The 24,751-nt window shown below is 43.5% G+C and overlaps 1 protein-coding gene across 1 annotated transcript in view; it reads right to left on the bottom strand.

The window, feature by feature from the left end:
* LOC138854097 (uncharacterized) overlaps positions 1 to 24,751 on the bottom strand; it is a 40,689-nt gene that overhangs the window by 6,053 nt on the left and 9,885 nt on the right. The window contains exons 4-5 of the mRNA XM_070095083.1: positions 8,878 to 9,682; positions 8,170 to 8,313 (exon numbers count right to left, since the gene is read on the bottom strand). Of these exons, the coding sequence (XP_069951184.1) occupies positions 8,170 to 8,313; positions 8,878 to 9,682 (949 nt within the window). The remainder of the gene's footprint in view (positions 1 to 8,169; positions 8,314 to 8,877; positions 9,683 to 24,751) is intronic.

The following is a 24,751-nucleotide window of genomic DNA, read 5'->3' as shown; positions in this document are numbered from 1 at the left end:
GTGAACTGGAGGAGGTAGAGGGTGTGTTTGTGTATTGGAAGAGATAGAGGGTGTGTTTGTGAACTGGAGGAGGTAGAGGGTGTGTTTGTGTGTTGGAGGAGGAAGAGGGTGTGTTTGTGTACTGGAGGAGGTAGAGGGTGTGTTTGTGAACTGGAGGAGGTAGAAGGTGTGTTTGTGTACTGGAGGAGATAGAGAGTGTGTTTGTGAACTGGAGGAGGTAGAGGGTGTGTTTGTGTGTTGGAGGAGGTAGGGGGTGTGTTTGTGTACCGGAGGAGGTAGAGGGTGTGTTTGTGCACTGGGGGAGATAGAGGGTGTGTTTGTGTACTGGAGGAGGTAGAGGGTGTGTTTGTGTATTGGAAGAGATGGAGGGTGTGTTTGTGTGTTGGAGGAGGTAGAGGGTGTGTTTGTGTGTTGGAGGAGGAAGAGGGTGTGTTTGTGTACTGGAGGAGGTAGAGGGTGTGTTTGTGTACTGGAGGAGGTAGAGGGTGTGTTTGTGTGTTGGAGGAGGTAGAGGGTGTGTTTGTGTGTTGGAGGAGGTAGAGGGTGTGTTTGTGTACTGGAGGAGGTAGAGGGTGTGTTTGTGTGTTGGAGGAGATAGGAGTGTTTGTGTATTGGAGGAGGTAGAGGGTGTGTTTGTGTACTGGAAAAGGTAGAGGGTGTGTTTGTGTGTTGGAGGAGGTAGAGGGTGTGTTTGTGTACTGGAGGAGGTAGAGGGTGTGTTTGTGTGTTGGAGGAGGTAGAGGGTGTGTTTGTGTACTGGAGGAGGTAGAGGGTGTGTTTGTGTATTGGAAGAGATAGAGGGTGTGTTTGTGTGTTGGAGGAGGTAGAGAGTGTGTTTGTGTGTTGGAGGAGGTAGAGGGTGTGTTTGTGTGTTGGAGGAGGTAGAGGGTGTTTTTGTGTGTTGGAAGAGATAGAGGGTGTGTTTGTGTGTTGGAGGAGGTAGAGGGTGTGTTTGTGTGTTGGAGGAGGTAGAGGGTGTGTTTGTGTGTCGGAGGAGGTAGATGGTGTGTTTGTGTATTGGAGGAGGTAGAGGGTGTGTTTGTGTACTCGAGGAGGTAGAGGGTGTGTTTGTGTATTGGAAGAGATAGAGGGTGTGTTTGTGTACTGGAGGAGGTAGAGGGTGTGTTTGTGTGTTGGAGGAGGTAGAGGGTGTGTTTGTGTGTTGGAGGAGGTAGTGGGTGTGTTTGTGTGTTGGAGGAGGTAGAGGGTGTGTTTGTGTGTTGGAGGAGGTAGAGGGTGTGTTTGTGTACTCGAGGAGGTAGAGGGTGTGTTTGTGTATTGGAAGAGATAGAGGGTGTGTTTGTGTACTGGAGGAGGTAGAGGGTGTGTTTGTGTACTGGAGGAGGTAGAGGGTGTGTTTGTGTATTGGAAGAGATAGAGGGTGTGTTTGTAAACTGGAGGAGGCAGAGGGTGTGTTTGTGTGTTGGAGGAGGTAGAGGGTGTGTTTGTGTGTTGGAGGAGGTAGAGGGTGTGTTTGTAAACTGGAGGAGGTATAGGGTGTGTTTGTGTGTTGGAGGAGGTAGAGGGTGTGTTTGTGTGTTGGAGGAAGTAGAGGGTGTGTTTGTGTTTTGGAGGAGGTAGAGGGTGTGTTTGTATACTCGAGGAGATAGAGGGTGTGTTTGTGTATTGGAAGAGATAGAGGGTGTGTTTTTGTGTTGGAGGAGGTAGAGGATGTGTTTGTGTACTCGAGGAGATAGAGGGTGTGTTTGTGTATTGGAAGAGATAGAGGGTGTGTTTGTGTGTTGGAGGAGGTAGAGGGTGTGTTTGTAAACTGGAGGAGGTAGAGGGTGTGTTTGTGTGTTGGAGGAGGTAGAGGGTGTGTTTGTGTACTCGAGGAGGTAGAGGGTGTGTTTGTGTATTGGAAGAGATAGAGGGTGTGTTTGTGTACTGGAGGAGGTAGAGGGTGTGTTTGTGTGTTGGAGGAGGTAGAGGGTGTGTTTGTGTGTTGGAGGAGGTAGAGGGTGTGTTTGTGTGTTGGAAGAGGTAGAGGGTGTGTTTGTGTGTTGGAGGAGGTAGAGGGTGTGTTTGTGTATTGGAAGAGATAGAGGGTGTGTTTGTGTACTGGAGGAGGTAGAGGGTGTGTTTGAGTATTGGAGGAGGTAGAGGGTGTGTTTGTGTATTGGAAGAGATAGAGGGTGTGTTTGTAAACTGGAGGAGGTAGAGGGTGTGTTTGTGTGTTGGAGGAGGTAGAGGGTGTGTTTGTGTGTTGGAGGAGGTAGAGGGTGTGTTTGTAAACTGGAGGAGGTAGAGGGTGTGTTTGTGTGATGGAGGAGGTAGAGGGTGTGTCTGTGTACTCGAGGAGATAGAGGGTGTGTTTGTGTATTGGAAGAGATAGAGGGTGTGTTTGTGTGTTGGAGGAGGTAGAGGGTGTGTTTGTGTGATGGAGGAGGTAGAGGGTGTGTTTGTGTACTCGAGGAGGTAGAGGGTGTGTTTGTGTACTCGAGGAGGTAGAGGGTGTGTTTGTGTACTCGAGGAGGTAGAGGGTGTGTTTGTGTACTCGAGGAGGTAGAGGGTGTGTTTGTGTACTGGAGGAGGTAGAGGGTGTGTTTGTGTACTGTAGGAGGTAGAGGGTGTGTTTGTGTACTGGAGGAGAAAGAGGATGTGTTTTTGTGTTGGAGGAGGTAGAGGGTGTGTTTGTGTGTTGGAGGAGGTAGAGGGTGTGTTTGTGTACTGGAAGAGATAGAGGATGTGTTTGTGTGTTGGAGGAGGTAGAGGGTGTGTTTGCGTACTGGAAGAGATAGAGGATGTGTTTGTGTGTTGGAGGAGGTAGAGGGTCTGTTTGCGTACTGGAAGAGATAGAGGGTGTGTTTGTGTGTTGGAGGAGGTAGAGGGTGTGTTTGCGTACTGGAAGAGATAGAGGGTGTGTTTGTGTGTTGGAGGAGGTAGAGGGTGTGTTTGTGTGTTGGAGGAGAAAGAGGGTGTGTTTGTGTACTGGAGGAGATAGAGGGTGTGTTTGTGTGTTGGAGGAGGTAGAGGGTGTGTTTGTGTGTTGGAGGAGGTAGAGGGTGTGTTTGTGTATTGGAAGAGATAGAGGATGTGTTTGTGTGTTGGAGGAGGTAGAGGGTGTGTTTGTGTATTGGAAGAGATAGAGGATGTGTTTGTGTGTTGGAGGAGGTAGAGGGTGTGTTTGTGTGTTGGAGGAGGTAGAGGGTGTGTTTGTGTACTGGAGGAGATAGAGGGTGTGTTTGTGTGTTGGAGGAGAAAGAGGGTGTGTTTGCGTACTGGAGGAGATAGAGGGTGTGTTTGTGTGTTGGAGGAGGTAGAGGGTGTGTTTGTGTACTGGAGGAGATAGAGGGTGTGTTTGTGTACTGGAGGAGATAGAGGGTGTGTTTGTGTACTGGAGGAGATAGAGGGTGTGTTTGTGTACTGGAGGAGAGAGAGGGTGTGTTTGTGTACTGGAGGAGGTAGAGGGTGTGTTTGTGTACTGAAGGAGGTAGAGGGTGTGTTTGTGTACTGGAGGAGATAGAGGGTGTGTTTGTGTACTGGAGGAGATAGAGGGTGTGTTTGTGTACTGGAGGAGATAGAGGGTGTGTTTGTGTACTGGAGGAGGTAGAGGGTGTGTTTGTGTACTGGAGGAGGTAGAGGGTGTGTTTGTGTACTGGAGGAGATAGAGGGTGTGTTTGTGTACTGGAGGAGGTAGAGGGTGTGTTTGTGTACTGGAGGAGATAGAGGGTGTGTTTGTGTACTGGAGGAGGTAGAGGGTGTGTTTGTGTACTGGAGGAGATAGAGGGTGTGTTTGTGTACTGGAGGAGATAGAGGGTGTGTTTGTGTACTGGAGGAGGTAGAGGTTGTGTTTGTGTACTGGAGGAGATAGAGGGTGTGTTTGTGTACTGGAGGAGGTAGAGGGTGTGTTTGTGTACTGGAGGAGATAGAGGGTGTGTTTGTGTACTGGAGGAGATAGAGGGTGTGTTTGTGTACTGGAGGAGATAGAGGGTGTGTTTGTGTACTGGAGGAGATAGAGGGTGTGTTTGTGTACTGTAGGAGATAGAGGGTGTGTTTGTGTACTGGAGGAGATAGAGGGTGTGTTTGTGTACTGGAGGAGATAGAGGGTGTGTTTGTGTACTGGAGGAGATAGAGGGTGTGTTTGTGTACTGGAGGAGGTAGAGGGTGTGTTTGTGTACTGGAGGAGATAGAGGGTGTGTTTGTGTACTGGAGGAGATAGAGGGTGTGTTTGTGTACTGGAGGAGGTAGAGGGTGTGTTTGTGTACTGGAGGAGATAGAGGGTGTGTTTGTGTACTGGAGGAGATAGAGGGTGTGTTTGTGTACTGGAGGAGGTAGAGGGTGTGTTTGTGTACTGGAGGAGATAGAGGGTGTGTTTGTGTACTGGAGGAGATAGAGGGTGTGTTTGTGTACTGGAGGAGATAGAGGGTGTGTTTGTGTACTGGAGGAGATAGAGGGTGTGTTTGTGTACTGGAGGAGATAGAGGGTGTGTTTGTGTACTGGAGGAGGTAGAGGGTGTGTTTGTGTACTGGAGGAGATAGAGGGTGTGTTTGTGTACTGGAGGAGATAGAGGGTGTGTTTGTGTACTGGAGGAGATAGAGGGTGTGTTTGTGTACTGGAGGAGATAGAGGGTGTGTTTGTGTACTGGAGGAGATAGAGGGTGTGTTTGTGTACTGGAGGAGATAGAGGGTGTGTTTGTGTACTGGAGGAGATAGAGGGTGTGTTTGTGTACTGGAGGAGATAGAGGGTGTGTTTGTGTACTGGAGGAGATAGAGGGTGTGTTTGTGTACTGGAGGAGGTAGAGGGTGTGTTTGTGTACTGGAGGAGATAGAGGGTGTGTTTGTGTACTGGAGGAGGTAGAGGGTGTGTTTGTGTACTGGAGGAGATAGAGGGTGTGTTTGTGTACTGGAGGAGGTAGAGGGTGTGTTTGTGTACTGAAGGAGGTAGAGGGTGTGTTTGTGTACTGGAGGAGATAGAGGGTGTGTTTGTGTACTGGAGGAGAGAGAGGGTGTGTTTGTGTACTGGAGGAGATAGAGGGTGTGTTTGTGTACTGGAGGAGATAGAGGGTGTGTTTGTGTACTGGAGGAGATAGAGGGTGTGTTTGTGTACTGGAGGAGATAGAGGGTGTGTTTGTGTACTGGAGGAGATAGAGGGTGTGTTTGTGTACTGGAGGAGATAGAGGGTGTGTTTGTGTACTGGAGGAGATAGAGGGTGTGTTTGTGTACTGGAGGAGATAGAGGGTGTGTTTGTGTACTGGAGGAGATAGAGGGTGTGTTTGTGTACTTTAGGAGGTAGAGGGTGTGTTTGTGTACTGGAGGAGATAGAGGGTGTGTTTGTGTGTTGGAGGAGATAGAGGGTGTGTTTGTGTACTGGAGGAGATAGAGGGTGTGTTTGTGTACTGGAGGAGATAGAGGGTGTGTTTGTGTGTTGGAGGATATAGAGGGTGTGTTTGTGTGTTGGAGGATATAGAGGGTGTGTTTGTGTGTTGGAGGAGATAGAGGGTGTGTTTGTGTGTTGGAGGATATAGAGGGTGTGTTTGTGTGTTGGAGGATATAGAGGGTGTGTTTGTGTGTTGGAGGATATAGAGGGTGTGTTTGTGTGTTGGAGGATATAGAGGGTGTGTTTGTGTACTGGAGGAGATAGAGGGTGTGTTTGTGTACTGGAGGATATAGAGGGTGTGTTTGTGTACTGGAGGAGATAGAGGGTGTGTTTGTGTACTGGAGGATATAGAGGGTGTGTTTGTGTACTGGAGGAGATAGAGGGTGTGTTTGTGTACTGGAGGATATAGAGGGTGTGTTTGTGTACTGGAGGAGATAGAGGGTGTGTTTGTGTACTGGAGGATATAGAGGGTGTGTTTGTGTACTGGAGGAGATAGAGGGTGTGTTTGTGTACTGGAGGATATAGAGGGTGTGTTTGTGTACTGGAGGATATAGAGGGTGTGTTTGTGTACTGGAGGAGATAGAGGGTGTGTTTGTGTACTGGAGGATATAGAGGGTGTGTTTGTGTACTGGAGGAGATAGAGGGTGTGTTTGTGTACTGGAGGATATAGAGGGTGTGTTTGTGTGTTGAGATGTGTTAATGGGTGATGTGTTGAAGTTGTTATATGTATGTGGATAAGTGTTGGCTTAATGAAGGATGTAGTTTTGTGTTGTAGGATGCTGGTGTATGTTGTAGGAATGTTGAAGGGTGTACTATGTATGTGATAGTGTACTAGAGTAAGTTGTTGTATATTGGAAGAATGTTGGAGGATGTGGGTGAGTGTTGGAGGATTGGAGAGTGTTTATGTGTGAAGGAGTGTCTGAATGTGTCCCCCCCAACCAGGAGGTGGGGACACACAAGGTACTCACCAGGAGGTGGGGACACACAAGGTACTCACCAGGAGGTGGGGACACACAAGGTACTCACCAGGAGGTGGGGACACACAAGGTACTCACCAGGAGGTGGGGACACACAAGGTACTCACCAGGAGGTGGGGACACACAAGGTACTCACCAGGAGGTGGGGACACACAAGGTACTCACCAGGAGGTGGGGACACACAAGGTACTCACCAGGAGGTGGGGACACACAAGGTACTCACCAGGAGGTGGGGACCCACAAGGTACTCACCAGGAGGTGGGGACACACAAGGTACTCACCAGGAGGTGGGGACACACAAGGTACTCACCAGGAGGTGGGGACACACAAGGTACTCACCAGAAGGTGGGGACACACAAGGTACTCACCAGGAGGTGGGGACCCACAAGGTACTCCCCAGGAGGTGGGGACACACAAGATACTCACCACGGGGTGAGGACACACAAGGTACTCACCAGGAGGTGGGGACCCACAAAGTGCTCCCCAGGAGGTGGGGACACACAAGGTACTCACCAGGAGGAGGGGACACACTAGGTACTCACTTGGAGGTGGGGACACACAAGGTACTTTCTAGGAGGTGGGGACACACAAGGTACTCACCAGGAGGAGGGGACACACTAGGTACTCACTTGGAGGTGGGGACACACTAGGTACTTTCTAGGAGGTGGGGACACACAAGGTACTCACCAGGAGGTGGGGACACACTAGGTGTCACCAGGAGGTGGGGACACACTAGGTACTCACCAGGAGGTGGGGACCCACAAGGTACTCCCCAAGAGGTGGGGACACACAAGGTACTCACCAGGAGGTGGGGACCCACAAAGTACTCCCCAGGAGGTGGGGACACACTAGGTACTCACTTGGAGGTGGGGACACACAAGGTACTCTCTAGGAGGTGGGGACACACAAGGTACCCACCAGAAGTTAGGGGTGCACAAGGTACTCACCAGGAGGTGGGGACACACAATGTACTCACCAGAAGGTGGGGACACACTAGGTACTCACCAGGAGGTGGGGACCCACAAGGTACTCCCCAGGAGGTGGGAACACACAAGGTACTCACCAGGAGGTGGGGACCCACAAGGTACTCCCCAGGAGGTGGGGACACACTAGGTACTCACTTGGAGGTGGGGACACACAAGGTACTCTCTAGGAGGTGGGGACACACAAGGTACTCTCTAGGAGGTGGGGACTCACAAGGTACTCACCAGGAGGTGGGGCACACAAGGTACTCACCAGGAGGTGGGGGCACACAAGGTACTCACCAGGAGGTGGGGACCCACAAGGTACTCCCCAGGAGGTGGGGACACACTAGGTACTCACTTGGAGGTGGGGACACACAAGGTACTCTCTAGGAGGTGGGGACACACAAGGTACTCTCTAGGAGGTGGGGACTCACAAGGTACTCACCAGGAGGTGGGGCACACAAGGTACTCACCAGGAGGTGGGGGCACACAAGGTACTCACCAGGAGGTGGGGACACACAAGGTACTCTCTAGGAGGTGGGGACCCACAAGGTACTCCCCAGGAGGTGGGGGTGCACAAGGTACTCACCAGGAGGTGGGGACGCACAAGGTACTCTCTAGGAGGTGGAGACACACAAGGTACCCACCAGAAGTTAGGGGTGCACAAGGTACTCACCAGGAGGTGGGGACCCACAAGGTACTCCCCAGGAGGTGGGGGTGCACAAGGTACTCACCAGGAGGTATGGACACACAAGGTACTCTCTAGGAGGTGGAGACACACAAGGTACCCACCAAAAGTTGGGGGTGCACAAGGTACTCACCAGGAGGTGGGGACACACAAGGTACTCACCAAGAGGTTGGGGTGCACAAGGTACTCACCAGGAGGTGGGGACACACAAGGTACTCACCAAGAGGTTGGGGTGCACAAGGTACACCGCTCTCAACATTCGACCCATCAGGACAAGCACAAAAATCTTGACCATAAATGATGACGCAGACAGCGCTGGGATCACACTCCTTCATGCACTGGATCTTCTCTGTCACCGGGGGTTCTGTCACAAGCAAAACAACAATAATGCACAGACTTGATTATATACTATCTCCTGTCTTACATAGATTAAAACAAAGTTTCTTCCAGAAATTCGAACTGATTCAGTTCACACGACGGATCAACATTTCGCTAATCGGTTTTGTGATTTTGGAAAATTGCAAAAGCCACATTCCAGAGATACGCTTCTCTGTCTTTCAGCTTTTCAATTACTTCCTGATATTAAAATTAAAATCTGGCTACAAATCTACAGACTTTAGGAAATACATCGAACTTTTGTATATCTCTGAAAACTCAATAAATTATATAATTTCTGTTAAGAAAAATAATCACAGTGCCGTGGAAGGAACATCTTACATATAACTTATAATATAAAAACTTTCGTCAACATTTCGGCTATCCTATCTGAGCGAGGGAGAGATGGTAGAAACCAGAAGTCACATAGGAAAGAAAGAAGAAAGGAAGGGAGGATGTGGAAAGAAAAGTGTCATGACGACTTTTCCTTAGGAATAAATCAATAAGTGTCAAGACGACTTTCCTTTAGGAATAAATCAATAAATATAATTACCTTGGTCTGGCGGGGAGGTGATGCACCTTCCCTCGGGTATGAGACACCTGCTGACCTTGACGGGAGTACATCCACTGATTTTGGTGTCCACACACATCCCCTGACCCATCACTTCAGTTGTGACCCAACTGTAACCTAGAGGGCACTCACTCCGAAGTTGCCTGAAGCCATCACCTTGAGTCACGCAGACGAAGTAGCTCCCACAGTCTAGTGGGTCGGGGTAGCGGCCTTCTGCAGAACAGACGAAGTTCCCAGTGGGCCAGGTACACGGGTCCTCACATGTATTCGTGTCTTCATTGTACATGTAGTCATTGCTGCAGGTGTGTGGTACTCTTAGCCAGCCGTCGTCAGTGTGTACACAACTGTAGTACTGCGTACAGTTATTTGTGTTAGCGAAGACACCGAGGTCTGTGCACCAGCTGAATCTGTCGTCGTAGATGCATTGTTGATCTTCCTCGCTGAATCTCATCCCGCTGGAACAGCGGTACACATCAGGATTGTTCGAACTCGGCTTACAATAAAGGAATTTTTGTTCGTCGTAAAAATCAGCCCTTAAATATTCATTGTCAATGCAGGAGCATGTAGTGTTTTGCCTCGGATAACATACACCCCCACCGAATTTTTCCTCTCTCATGTCGCAGAAGTCGCCGAAACGACAAGTTTCAGGAATGGCTATACCGTCCATACACATGACCTGCGTCTCACAGTCAGCACACACAAACCCATTCACGATATCTGAACACTGAGAGAGATAGCCAGGGTTCACAGACCGAGGCTGCCGTAGCCCAGTTCTGAGAGAAATTTCCTGGAAAACCAATATATTATTTTTAAAAGTTATTATTATTATTATTATTATTATTATTATATATATATATATATATATATATATATATATATATATATATATATATATATATATATATATATATATATATATATATATATATTTGTATGTATATATATATATATATATATATATATATATATATATATATATATATATATATATGCAATAAGATCACAGTGAACAGGTGATTTCAAAATATGCAAAACAACCACTTTGGTCTATTCTTTCAGAGTGGTTGTTTTGCATATATATATATATATATATATATATATATATATATATATATATATATATATATATATATATATAACGTGTAGTAGGTTGGTAGACAGCAACCACCCAGGGAAGTACTACCGTCCTGCCAGATGACTGTGAAACAAAAACCTGTAATTGTTTTGCATGATGGTAGGATTGCTGGTTTCTTTTTCTGTCTCATAAACACGCTAAGATAACAGGGATATCTTGCTACTCCTACTAACACTTTGGTCACACTTCACAGACACGCACATGCATATATATATATACATACATCTAGGTTTTTCTCCTTTTTCTAAATAGCTCTTGTTCTTTTTTATTTCTTCTATTGTCCATGGGGAAGTGGAAAAGAATCTTTCCTCCGTAAGCCATGCGTGTCGTATGAGGCGACTAAAATGCCGGGAGCAATGGGCTAGTAACCCCTTCTCCTGTATACAATTACTAAAAAAGAGAAGAAGAAAAACTTTATAAAACTGGGTTGCTTAAATGTGCGTGGATGTAGTGCGGATGACAAGAAACAGATGATTGCTGATGTTATGAATGAAAAGAAGTTGGATGTCCTGGCCCTAAGCGAAACAAAGCTGAAGGGGGTAGGAGAGTTTCAGTGGGGGGAAATAAATGGGATTAAATCTGGAGTATCTGAGAGAGTTAGAGCAAAGGAAGGGGTAGCAGTAATGTTAAATGATCAGTTATGGAAGGAGAAAAGAGAATATGAATGTGTAAATTCAAGAATTATGTGGATTAAAGTAAAGGTTGGATGCGAGAAGTGGGTCATAATAAGCGTGTATGCACCTGGAGAAGAGAGGAATGCAGAGGAGAGAGAGAGATTTTGGGAGATGTTAAGTGAATGTATAGGAGCCTTTGAACCAAGTGAGAGAGTAATTGTGGTAGGGGACTTGAATGCTAAAGTAGGAGAAACTTTTAGAGAGGGTGTGGTAGGTAAGTTTGGGGTGCCAGGTGTAAATGATAATGGGAGCCCTTTGATTGAACTTTGTATAGAAAGGGGTTTAGTTATAGGTAATACATATTTTAAGAAAAAGAGGATAAATAAGTATACACGATATGATGTAGGGCGAAATGACAGTAGTTTGTTGGATTATGTATTGGTAGATAAAAGACTGTTGAGTAGACTTCAGGATGTACATGTTTATAGAGGGGCCACAGATATATCAGATCACTTTCTAGTTGTAGCTACACTGAGAGTAAAAGGTAGATGGGATACAAGGAGAATAGAAGCATCAGGGAAGAGAGAGGTGAAGGTTTATAAACTAAAAGAGGAGGCAGTTAGGGTAAGATATAAACAGCTATTGGAGGATAGATGGGCTAATGAGAGCATAGGCAATGGGGTCGAAGAGGTATGGGGTAGGTTTAAAAATGTAGTGTTAGAGTGTTCAGCAGAAGTTTGTGGTTACAGGAAAGTGGGTGCAGGAGGGAAGAGGAGCGATTGGTGGAATGATGATGTAAAGAGAGTAGTAAGGGAGAAAAAGTTAGCATATGAGAAGTTTTTACAAAGTAGAAGTGATGCAAGGAGGGAAGAGTATATGGAGAAAAAGAGAGAGGTTAAGAGAGTGGTGAAGCAATGTAAAAAGAGAGCAAATGAGAGAGTGGGTGAGATGTTATCAACAAATTTTGTTGAAAATAAGAAAAAGTTTTGGAGTGAGATTAACAAGTTAAGAAAGCCTAGAGAACAAATGGATTTGTCAGTTAAAAATAGGAGAGGAGAGTTATTAAATGGAGAGTTAGAGGTATTGGGAAGATGGAAGGAATATTTTGAGGAATTGTTAAATGTTGATGAAGATAGGGAAGCTGTGATTTCGTGTATAGGGCAAGGAGGAATAACATCTTGTAGGAGTGAGGAAGAGCCAGTTGTGAGTGTGGGGGAAGTTCGTGAGGCAGTAGGTAAAATGAAAGGGGGTAAGGCAGCCGGGATTGATGGGATAAAGATAGAAATGTTAAAAGCAGGTGGGGATATAGTTTTGGAGTGGTTGGTGCAATTGTTTAATAAATGTATGGAAGAGGGTAAGGTACCTAGGGATTGGCAGAGAGCATGCATAGTTCCTTTGTATAAAGGCAAAGGGGATAAAAGAGAGTGCAAAAATTATAGGGGGATAAGTCTGTTGAGTGTACCTGGTAAAGTGTATGGTAGAGTTATAATTGAAAGAATTAAGAGTAAGACGGAGAATAGGATAGCAGATGAACAAGGAGGCTTTAGGAAAGGTAGGGGGTGTGTGGACCAGGTGTTTACAGTGAAACATATAAGTGAACAGTATTTAGATAAGGCTAAAGAGGTCTTTGTGGCATTTATGGATTTGGAAAAGGCGTATGACAGGGTGGATAGGGGGGCAATGTGGCAGATGTTGCAAGTGTATGGTGTAGGAGGTAGGTTACTGAAAGCAGTGAAGAGTTTTTACGAGGATAGTGAGGCTCAAGTTAGAGTATGTAGGAAAGAGGGAAATTTTTTCCCAGTAAAAGTAGGCCTTAGACAAGGATGTGTGATGTCACCGTGGTTGTTTAATATATTTATAGATGGGGTTGTAAGAGAAGTAAATGCGAGGGTCTTGGCAAGAGGCGTGGAGTTAAAAGATAAAGAATCACACACAAAGTGGGAGTTGTCACAGCTGCTCTTTGCTGATGACACTGTGCTCTTGGGAGATTCTGAAGAGAAGTTGCAGAGATTGGTGGATGAATTTGGTAGGGTGTGCAAAAGAAGAAAATTAAAGGTGAATACAGGAAAGAGTAAGGTTATGAGGATAACAAAAAGATTAGGTGATGAAAGATTGAATATCAGATTGGAGGGAGAGAGTATGGAGGAGGTGAACGTATTCAGATATTTGGGAGTGGACGTGTCAGCGGATGGGTCTATGAAAGATGAGGTGAATCATAGAATTGATGAGGGAAAAAGAGTGAGTGGTGCACTTAGGAGTCTGTGGAGACAAAGAACTTTGTCCTTGGAGGCAAAGAGGGGAATGTATGAGAGTATAGTTTTACCAACGCTCTTATATGGGTGTGAAGCGTGGGTGATGAATGTTGCAGCGAGGAGAAGGCTGGAGGCAGTGGAGATGTCATGTCTGAGGGCAATGTGTGGTGTGAATATAATGCAGAGAATTCGTAGTTTGGAAGTTAGGAGGAGGTGCGGGATTACCAAAACTGTTGTCCAGAGGGCTGAGGAAGGGTTGTTGAGGTGGTTCGGACATGTAGAGAGAATGGAGCGAAACAGAATGACTTCAAGAGTGTATCAGTCTGTAGTGGAAGGAAGGCGGGGTAGGGGTCGGCCTAGGAAGGGTTGGAGGGAGGGGGTAAAGGAGGTTTTGTGTGCGAGGGGCTTGGACTTCCAGCAGGCATGCTTGAGCGTGTTTGATAGGAGTGAATGGAGACAAATGGTTTTTAATACTTGACGTGCTGTTGGAGTGTGAGCAAAGTAACATTTATGAAGGGATTCAGGGAAACCGGCAGGCCGGACTTGAGTCCTGGAGATGGGAAGTACAGTGCCTGCACTCTGAAGGAGGGGTGTTAATGTTGCAGTTTAAAAACTGTAGTGTAAAGCACCCTTCTGGCAAGACAGTGATGGAGTGAATGATGGTGAAAGTTTTTCTTTTTCGGGCCACCCTGCCTTGGTGGGAATCGGCCGGTGTGATAATAAAAAAAAAAAAAAAATATATATATATATATATATATATATATATATATATATATATATATATATATATATATATATATATATATATATATATATATATATATATATATATATATTTATATACATATATATATTTTACATATATTATATATTATAAGATGTAGCAATATATATGGACTCAAGTTGTAATAAACAAATGTCAAAGAATAAAGAGAAGGGTGGATGAGGACCTCGAACCGCGGTCAAACTGATAGTTCGACTCTCCAGTGCTTGGACTACTCTGGTTTCTAATAGGAAGAATTCGGAATTAATACTGTATTATGACTCACGAAATCGTAATGACACGATTGCAAACAAACCATACCCCGGCCGGGATTGAACCCGCGGTCAGAGAGTCTCAAAACTCCAGCCCGTCGCGTTAGCCACTAGACCAGCTAGCCACAATAAGATTCATCCAACTAGGTATATTTCTACACCACAGGAAGGTTAGCACAGGCACCTCTGTGACCACAAATGCATTTGTGGTCACAGTGGTGCCTGTGCTAACCTTCCTATGGTGTAGAAATATACCTAGTTGGATGAATCTTATTGTGGCTAGCTGGTCTAGTGGCTAACGCGACGGGCTGGAGTTTTGAGACTCTCTGACCGTGGGTTCATTCCCGGCCGGGGTATGGTTAATACTGTATTATATTCCGTCAGAGGCACCAACTACAACCCAACTGTCCTCCTTCCTTCAGCCCAGAGGGCAGGAACAGATCTACTCTTAATTAAAGCTTCTGGGCTGAAGGAAGGTGTTCAGTTGGGTTACAGTTGGTGCTACTGATGGAATATAATACAATGAGTATTAGTTCTAAATCCTATTAGAAGCCAGAGTAGCTGAAGTAATGTCAATTTGAGGACCGCTGTTCGAGCCCCTCGCCCACCATTCTGCTTATTTTCAATATATATAAACATATATATAAACATATATATATATATATATATATATATATATATATATATATATATATATATATATATATATATATATATATATATATATATATATATATATATATGTCGTGCCGAATAGGCAGAACTTGCGATCTTGGCTTTAATAGCAACGCTCATCTTGCCATATAGGACAAGTAAAAATTTGTGTATGCAATAATCTCGCCAAAATCATTCTGAACCTAACGAAAAAAAATATATTTGATTGTGTTCGTTTAGTACTAAATTATTGTAAACGTATTTAAAACATATTTAGTTGAGTTAGTCTAAAATAAATTGCTCTTGTTATAATAAGGTTAGGTAAGTTTTCTAAGATTCTTTTGGTGCAAAATTAAAAATTTTTACATTAACATTAATGAAAAAAATATATCTTCAAAAGTATCAGAGAAAAGTTCAGAAAGGACTTAATTTTAAATGAGTTCTTGCTAATTGACCAGTTTTACATATTCGGCACGACATATATATATATTATATATATATATATATATATATATATATATATATATATATATATATATATATATATATATATATATATATATATATATATATGTATATGTATATATATATATATATATATATATATATATATATATATATATATATATATATATATATATATATATATATATATATATATATGTATATATATATATAAAACACTGCAACTAGCCAAGGACTCGAACGCATGTTGTTTTGGCCCGCCTCATGGTGAGCGAAAGCCACATGACGCCCTAACATAAGAACATAAGAATGTAGGAACACTGCAGAAGGCCTACTGGCCCATACGAGGCAGGTCCTTATCAAAACGACATCTACCTAAAGCTACTCAAGAAATAACTCCCGTACCCCTTGACACCAATCAAACCCAGCCCCTCCCACTCATATATTTGTCCAGTCTCTTCTTAAAGCTACCCAAGGTCCTAGCCTCTATCACCCCACTGGGAAGACTGTTCCATGCATCTACAACTCTGTTAGAAAACCAGTACTTACCTATGTCCTTTCTAAATCTAAATTTATCCAACTTAAATCCATTATTCCTGGTTCTTACCTGGTTCGACACCCTCAGTACTTTATTAATGTCTCCCTTGTTTATGCCCGTCATCCACTTATACACTTCAATGATATCTCCCCTCATTCTACGCCTCTCCAGAGAGTGGAGATTTAAGGCTTTAAGTCTATCTTCATACGGGAGGTTCCTTATACAGTAAATCATTTTAGTCATTCTTCTCTGTATGTTCTCTAATGAGTCTATGTCCATCCTGTAGTAAGGGGACCAAAACTGAGCAGCATAATCTAAATGAGGCCTCACTAGTGATGTATAGAGCTGTAAAATAACTTTTGGACTTCTGTTACTTATACTTCTTGAGATAAATCCAAGTAATCTGTTGGCCTTGTTGCGCACATTAATGCACTGCTGTCTTGGCTTTAGATTTCTGCTTACCATGACTCCCAAGTCTTTTTCACATTCTGTATGACCAAGCTCTACTTCACCTAGATTATAGCTTCGAGGGTTATTTTCATTACCAAGGGCAAGTACCTTACACTTATCCACATTAAACTTCATCTGCCATTTCTCAGACCAAGACATTAATTTGTTCAAATCGTCCTGGAGTTCATTGATATCCTCCTCAGAGTGAATTATACGGCCTATCTTTGTATCATCAGCAAACTTACTCATGTCACTAGTAATCCCTTCATCAAGGTCATTAATGTAAATTATGAACAGTAGAGGCCCTAAAACTGATCCTTGTGGAACGCCACTAGTGACTAATCCCCATTCAGATTTCACTCCATTAATGGTAACTCTCTGCTTTCTATTGGTAAGCCATGCCTCAATCCATGCTAGAACTTTACCTCCTATACCATGAGCTGCCACTTTTCTTAAGAGTCTCTTGTGAGGTACTCTGTCGAAGGCTTTACTAAAATCCAAATAAACAATATCATATTCCTTATCACTGTCAACTGCCTCAAATGTTCTATTGAAGAACGTCAGTAAGTTTGTCAGGCAGGAACGACCTCTCGTGAATCCATGCTGAGATTCATTTATCAAGTATGCTCTTCAAGGTGACTTCTGATAATGTCAGCTATAATTGATTCTAATAACTTGCCCACTATAGATGTCAGGCTTATTGGACGGTAGTTTGAAGGAGTGGACTTATCCCCTGATTTGAATATAGGAACCACATTAGCCATCTTCCACAACTCTGGCACAACACTGGTAAGGATGGACGCATTGAATACACACGTTAATGGCTGACTAAGCTCCATCTTGCATTCCTTAAGTACCCTTGAAAACAACTCATCGGGTCCCGGGGACTTATTTTGTTTCAGTTTGTCTATCTGTTTAATAACCATGTCCCTCGTGACAGTAATATTAGTTAACTTAAATTCATCAGGAACTAAATAATTGTTAATTACTGGAATCTCATTTACATCTTCCTGTGTAAAAACTGACAAAAAATAGTCATTAAATAAGGAACACATTTCCAGTTCATTATCCGTCAGCTGTCCATTCCCAGATTTCAGAGGTCCTACTTTTTCCTTCACCTTCGTCCTATACACTTGAAAGAACCCCTTTGGATTAGTCTTTGATTCATTAGCATCTCTAATTTCATAGTCACGTTTAGCCTTTCTAATCGCCCTTTTTACTTCTCTTTTAAGCTGAACATATTGGTCAGTAAGGTTAACCTCTCCTCTTCTGATGCTCCTATAAATTCCCCTTTTCTCCCCTAATAGATGCTTTAGCCTCCTGTTAACCCATTTGGGATCGTTATTATTAGACCTAAATTCTCTCTGGGGAATGTATATACTCTGGGCACTGTGTACATTATTAAGAAAACAATCATAAAAGCAGATCCCTTCATATTCATAAGTATGATTATTGTCAATAAAATCATTAGCTAGATAACCCCAATCAAGATTAGACAGATGTTCCCTAAGTCCATTATAATCGGCAGAACGAAAATCAGGGATTTTTACTGTATTATCATTATTCTTGCATTCCCAATTAATGCTATAAGTGATGGATTTGTGATCACTTGCGCCAAGCTCTTCAGTGATCTCCAGATTATTCACTAGTGTTTCCTTATTTGACAAGACTAGGTCTAGCAAATTATTACCCCTGGTAGGCTCAGTTACACTCTGTTTCAGAAAACAGTCCTGAACTGTTTCCATTAAGTCACTGGGCTCTAGATTACCTGTCAAAGAATTCCAGTCAATTTGGCTAAAGTTAAAGTCTCCTACTATGACTACGTTACTGTGTCCAGAAGCCCTAACAATTTCGTCCCAAAGAAGTCTCCCTCTATCGTGATCCAAGCCTGGAGGTCGGTATATTACACCTAGAATTAGTTTTTCTTGACCCTCCACGAACTCTACCCAAACAGACTCTGTTACTGCTCCATCTATTTTTATACCTGTTTTTATGCAACAATTAATATTTTCTCGAACATACAATGCAACTCCTCCCCCCTTCCCATTACATCTATCCACATTGAATAACTTAAATCCCTGAATATTACACTCAGCAGTCATATCCCGACTCTTTAAATCATACCAGGTTTCAGTTAATGCAATGATATCAAAGTTCCCAGCACATGCTACCAAACGTAGTTCATTAATTTTATTTCTTGCACTTCGGCTGTTAGCATAAAATACCATCATATGTTTTTTCTTCTGCACATTTTTCCTATTCATCTTTGTTTTTACACAATTTCTGAAATTATCATTACCCAGAGTTACTCCATAACAGTTACTATTAAGATTCTTAATATCAGAGCATAAGTCAATATATCCATACTCATTATTAATCATTTCTAAACCCATACCTCTAACTAATCCTAGTTTAAAGTCCTAACAACCCCCTCAACTGAGTTAGCAAGAAAACCCACACCTGCCCTGGATAAGTGAGCCCCATCCCTGGCATACATGTCATTTCGGCCATAGAAGTTGTCCCAGTTGTCAATGAATGGTACTGCATTATCCTTACAGTGTTTATCCAGCCAACAATTAATACCAATTGCTCTGGACAACCATTCATTACCAACACCTCTTCTTGGCAAAATGCCACATATAACAGGGTGCCCCCCCCCCCTTCTTCCTAATCATGTCTATAGCTGTCCTGAACTTTCTAACTAAATCCTCACTTCTACGCTTGCCTACATCATTGCCTCCAGCACTGAGGCCAATAATAGGATTGATCCCATTACCGTTCATGATGTTGTCAAGCCGGCTAACAATGTCCTCCATCCCAGCCCCAGGAAAGCATACCCTTTGTCTCCTACTCCTGTCCTTCAAGCAGAATGCCCTACCCATGTATCTAACCTGGCTATCCCCAACAACAACAATATTCTTACCTTCCTTGTTGTCGTTCGTCGTGACGATCCCAGTAGTAGACTCACATTCGTCGGGTAGCACCGAGAATGCGTTGGAGGTTTCCACGGGAGCTTCCACAGCAGTCTCTTTCTTCTTCATCGTTTCTGGCTTTCCATTCGTCTTCTTGATCGTCAACTTCGTCGTCCCCTGCTGTCCAGCCACTGACCACGATCCCTTCTTGACCTGAGGACTCGAAACAGGAGGACTACTACGAATCCTCTTGTTTTCCTCGGTCAATCGCCGTATCTCCATCTTCGCTGCCCTCAATTCTTCCTTAAGTTGCTGGTAAAGTTGCTCGATGGAGGGCATCTTGGTTCAGTACACGGGAGCAAACAAGACACTTCTTCACAGAGTTAAGTATAGGTCAGCACTCAAAGTACAGGTCACCACTCAAGAGCACACAAACAGGTCTTCACAGAGCTAAGTACACGTCACCACTGATGTGATCCTTTATTGACAACGTTTCACCCACACAGTGGGCTTTATCAAGTCACACACGGATCTACCCACAGGACCACCAAATCCTACAAGAATCACGCACCCAGCAGAGCTAGGTGTTTTACTGTTATCCGAGGACATATGGTGGTGTACGTGCCTCTGAGCTAATTTCATTCTACTCCCCGTTTGGTGTACTAGCCTCAACAAACAGTATTTTATATTATTGTAACCACGGTATTGATCAATAACAACACATAAGAACATAAGAACATAAGAAAGGAGGAACACTGCAGGAGGCCTGCTGGCCCATACTAGGCAGGTCCTTTACAATTCATCCCACTAACAAAACATTTGCCCAATTTTCAATGCTGCCCAAGAAATAAGCTCTGATGTGAAAGTCCCACTCAAATCCAACCCCTCCCACTCATGTACTTATCCAACCTAGATTTGAAACTACCCAAAGTCCCAGCCTCAATAACCCAACTAGGTAGACTGTTCCACTCATCAACTACCCTATTTCCAAACCAATACTTTCCTATGTCCTTTCTAAATCTAAACTTATCTAATTTAAATCCATTACTGCGGGTTCTCTCTTGGAGAGACATCCTCAAGACCTTATTAATATCCCCTTTATTAATACCTATCTTCCACTTATACACTTCGATCAGGTCTCCCCTCATTCTTCGTCTAACAAGTGAATGTAACTTAAGAGTCTTCAATCTTTCTTCATAAGGAAGATTTCTAATGCTATGTATTAATTTAGTCATCCTACGCTGAATGTTTTCTAACGAATTTATGTCCATTTTGTAATACGGAGACCAGAACTGAGCTGCATAATCTAGGTGAGGCCTTACTAATGATGTATAAAGCTGCAGTATGACCTCTGGACTTCTGTTGCTTACACTTCTTGATATAAATCCCAGTAATCTATTTGCCTTATTACGTACGCTTAGGCATTGCTGTCTTGGTTTAAGGTTGCTGCTCACCATAACCCCCAAGTCCTTTTCGCAATCTGTATGGCTAAGTTCTACATCATTTAACTTATAAGTACTAGGGTTATGGGGACCCCCAAGCTTCAGAACCTTGCATTTATCTACATTGAACTGCATCTGCCACTTTTCTGACCAAGAATAGAGTTTGTTTAAATCCTCCTGAAGTTCCATAACATCTACGTTTGAATCAATTATCCTACCTATCTTTGTGTCATCGGCGAATTTGCTCATATCACTAGTAATTCCCTCATCAAGATCATTGATATATATTATAAACAACAACGGGCCCAAGACTGATCCCTGTGGAACGCCACTTGTTACAGATCCCCACTCGGATTTAACCCAATTTATGGACACTCTGCTTCCTGTCAGTGAGCCATGACTCGATCCACGAGAGCACTTTTCCCCCAATGCCATGAGCTGCCACTTTCTTAACAGTCTATGGTGCGGAACTCTATCAAAAGCCTTACTAAAATCTAAGTAAATAATATCAAATTCTTTATTGTGGTCAACAGCCTCAAAAGCTTTACTGAAGAAAGTTAATAAATTAGTTAGACAAGACCGGCCTCTTGTGAATCCATGCTGAGTATCCTTAATCAAGCTATGCTTATCGAGATGGCTTCTTATAATCTCAGCTATAATTGACTCTAGTAATTTGCCTACAATTGAGGTCAGGCTTATTGGGCGGTAATTTGACGGTAACGACTTGTCCCCTGTTTTAAAAATAGGAATTACATTAGCCATCTTCCACATATCAGACACTACACCTGTTTGAAGAGATAAATTAAAAATATTAGTTAATGGTTCACAGAGTTCCATTTTGCAGAGTTCCATTTTGCACAAGACTCTCCTAGGGACACTACCCAAACCACCACAAAAACAGTAAATATACAACCATCATTGCACAAGACCGTGGCCCACAGTACAGATGTTGGAGAGGAGTCTCCTTCCTCTACTGGGGAAAGTAGATGGAATCCAGGACGGGGTGGCCCTGGCTTGGATACTGAGGATTATAGTGCAGTCCCAGAACCTGCAGAAATTGACAACACACCTCCCAACAATTCTCAACCAAAGGTGAATTTGTGCAAATATTATGCTTGGGGCATCTGTAAGCATGGAATAACAGGGGAAAAAAATGGGACATGCAACTTTGACCATCCCAAAAAATGTAGCGACCTCCTGTCTAAAGGAGTGTGTCGCTCTTCTTCCTGTACTTTCTTTCACCCAAAAATGTGCCACTCCTCGGTCCTCCAGAAGCAGTGTTACAACATCGAGTGCCCTGCATACCATCTAAAAGGGACCAGGAGGCACAGACCCCACAGGACAAACAATAGTAGCTACGACTACCCAACTCCAGGTGATTTTTTAGTGGCAGGAAACGAAAAAAGAAAATGGTAGGAAATAACAAAAATAGTCCACCACCTTGGAGCCTTGTTGGACTGGAGGCGCAGCCAGTGGCCACCCATGGCCCTCCAGAATTACAACTACTGATGCCAATAACAAAATCCCCCCAACAAACACAGAATACAACCTCGTTCATATTTGCTAATATACAGGGCCTTAAGCCATCCACCAACAACAAAATAAATTTTATCAGTGGACTTCTAGTGGAGTCTAATGCAATGTTTGCAGCCTTCACAGAGACTCACACAAAAGATCACTTTGACAGTGAAATATGGATAAGTGGTTACAACCTTTTTAGATGCGACAGAAAAAACAGGCAACAAGGGGGGGTTGGCCTGTATGTCAAAAAGTCCCTTATCTGCACGGAGTTGCTGAACACCACAAATGAGGTAGTTGAAGTTCTATCAATAAAGATCGAGAACCAAAACCTAGTCATTGTGGTTGTATACAAGCCACCAGATACAACCTCCCAACAGTTCAAGGAACAGCTACTGAAAATCGATTACTGTTTGGAAAACCTTCCAGCTCCATCCCCAAACATCTTACTGCTTGGTGATTTCAACCTAAGGCATACAAAATGGAAAAATGTAGCAAATAATGTTATAGCTGAAACAATCCCCGGAGGTAGGGCAGATGAAAGGTCACACACACATGAACTACTAAGTCTCTGCGAAAAACACACCTTAAGCCAGCAGATAGTGGAGCCAACAAGACTAGAAAACACACTTGACCTTATCTTCACAAATAATGAGGACCTGATAAGAGACATAAGAATATCAAAAACAACTAATTCCGATCACAATCTAATCGAAGTCCAGACGTACATGCATAGGGGTCCTGAACAGCAGAATGCATGTACCTGTGAAGGTGTCTTCACAAAATACAATTTCAACAACAAGAACATCAATTGGGACCAGGTAAACCATGTCCTAAACGAAACATGTTGGGAAGATGTCTTAAATGACATGGACCCAAACCAGTGCCTTGAAAGGATCAACTTCCTGGTAGCCGAAGCATGTTCTAGGTATATTCCCCTAAGAAAGAAGAAGAGCAGGAGTAAACTGGAGAGAAAAAGACGCTCCCTCTACAGAAGACGACGAAGAGTCACTGAGCTCCTCAGGAGTGTTAGAATATCTGATACACGAAAGGAGGCGCTGACCAGGGAAGTGGAAACTATCGAACTTAAGCTAAATGACTCTTACAGGAACCAGGAGAGGCAGGAGGAGCTTAAAGCTATTAGTGAAATTGAAAGAAATTCCAAATATTTCTTTTCATATGCCAAAAACAAGACAAATACCACATCTAGTATCGGGCCCTTACTCAGACAGGATGGGACTTACACAGACGACAACAAGGAAATGAGTGAAATATTGAAATCCCAGTACGACTCTGTGTTTAGTGAACCACTAATCGGTCTGAGGATCGACGACCCAAATGATTTCTTCATGAATGAGCCTCAAAACTCCATAAATGTATGCCAGATTTCCGACATTACCCTAACTCCGATAGATTTCGAAAAAGCCATTGACAACATGCCTATGCACTCAGCCCCGGGCCCAGACTCGTGGAACTCTGTTTTCATTAAGAACTGCAAGAAACCCCTCTCGCGTGCCCTAAGTACACTATGGAGGAGGAGCTTGGACATGGGTGAAATTCCAGTCACTTAAAACAACGGATATAGCCCCGCTCCATAAAGGTGGCAGCAAAGCATTAGCTAAGAACTATAGACCAATAGCTCTGACGTTCCACATCATAAAAATCTTTGAAAGAGTGCTAAGAAGCAGGATTGCAAATCACCTGGATTCCCAAAATCTGCACAATCCAGGGCAACATGGGTTCAGGGCAGGTCGCTCCTGCCTCTCACAACTACTGGATCACTATGACATGGCCTTGGATGCACTGAAAGAAAATCAGAATGCAGATGTAATATACACAGACTTTGCAAAAGCATTTGACAAATGCGATCATGGCGTAATAGCCCATAAAATACGTGCTAAAGGAATAACTGGGAAAGTGGGGAGATGGATCTTCAACTTCCTAACAAATCGAACACAAAGAGTAGTGGTCAACAGAGTTAAATCGGAGGCTGCCATAGTGAAGAGCTCTGTTCCACAAGGCACAGTACTCGCCCCCATCTTATTCCTTATCCTCATATCAGACATAAACAGAGATATACACCACAGCACCGTATCATCCTTTGCGGATGATACTAGGATCTGCATGAGGCTGTCATCTGCTGAGGACGCGGTTAACCTCCAAGAAGATATAAACAAAGTTTTCCAGTGGGCAACGGTAAACAATATGATGTTCAATGAGGACAAATTCCAACTACTCCGTTATGGAAAACTGGAGGAGATAACAACTAGAACAGAGTATACTACTGACTCCGGCCATACAATAGAGCGGAAAAATAATGTAAGGGACCTGGGAGTAGTAATGTCTGAGGATCTCACTTTCAAGGATCACAACAGTGCCACGATCGCACGTGCAAAGAAAATGATAGGATGGATAATGAGAACTTTCAAAACGAGAGATGCCAACCCCATGATGATCCTTTTCAAATCACTTGTTCTCTCTAGGCTGGAATACTGCTGTACATTAACATCTCCATACAAAGCAGGTGAAATCGCAGATCTAGAGAGTGTACAGAGATCCTTTACTGCACGTATAAGTTCTGTCAAGCACCTTAACTACTGGGAACGCTTGAAAGCACTTGACTTGTACTCGTTGGAACGCAGGAGGGAGAGATATATCATAATCTACACTTGGAAAATCTTGGAAGGAATGGTCCCAAATCTGCACACAGAAATCACTCCCTACGAAAGTAAAAGACTGGGCAGGCGATGCAAAATGCCGCCAATAAAAAGTAGGGGCGCCATTGGTACACTAAGAGAAAACACCATAAGTGTCCGGGGCCCAAAACTGTTCAACAGCCTC

Source organism: Cherax quadricarinatus, chromosome 49, assembly GCF_038502225.1.
Source record: "Cherax quadricarinatus isolate ZL_2023a chromosome 49, ASM3850222v1, whole genome shotgun sequence".
NCBI lineage: Eukaryota > Metazoa > Arthropoda > Malacostraca > Decapoda > Parastacidae > Cherax > Cherax quadricarinatus.
This window is presented reverse-complemented; position numbering and strand designations above follow the sequence as displayed.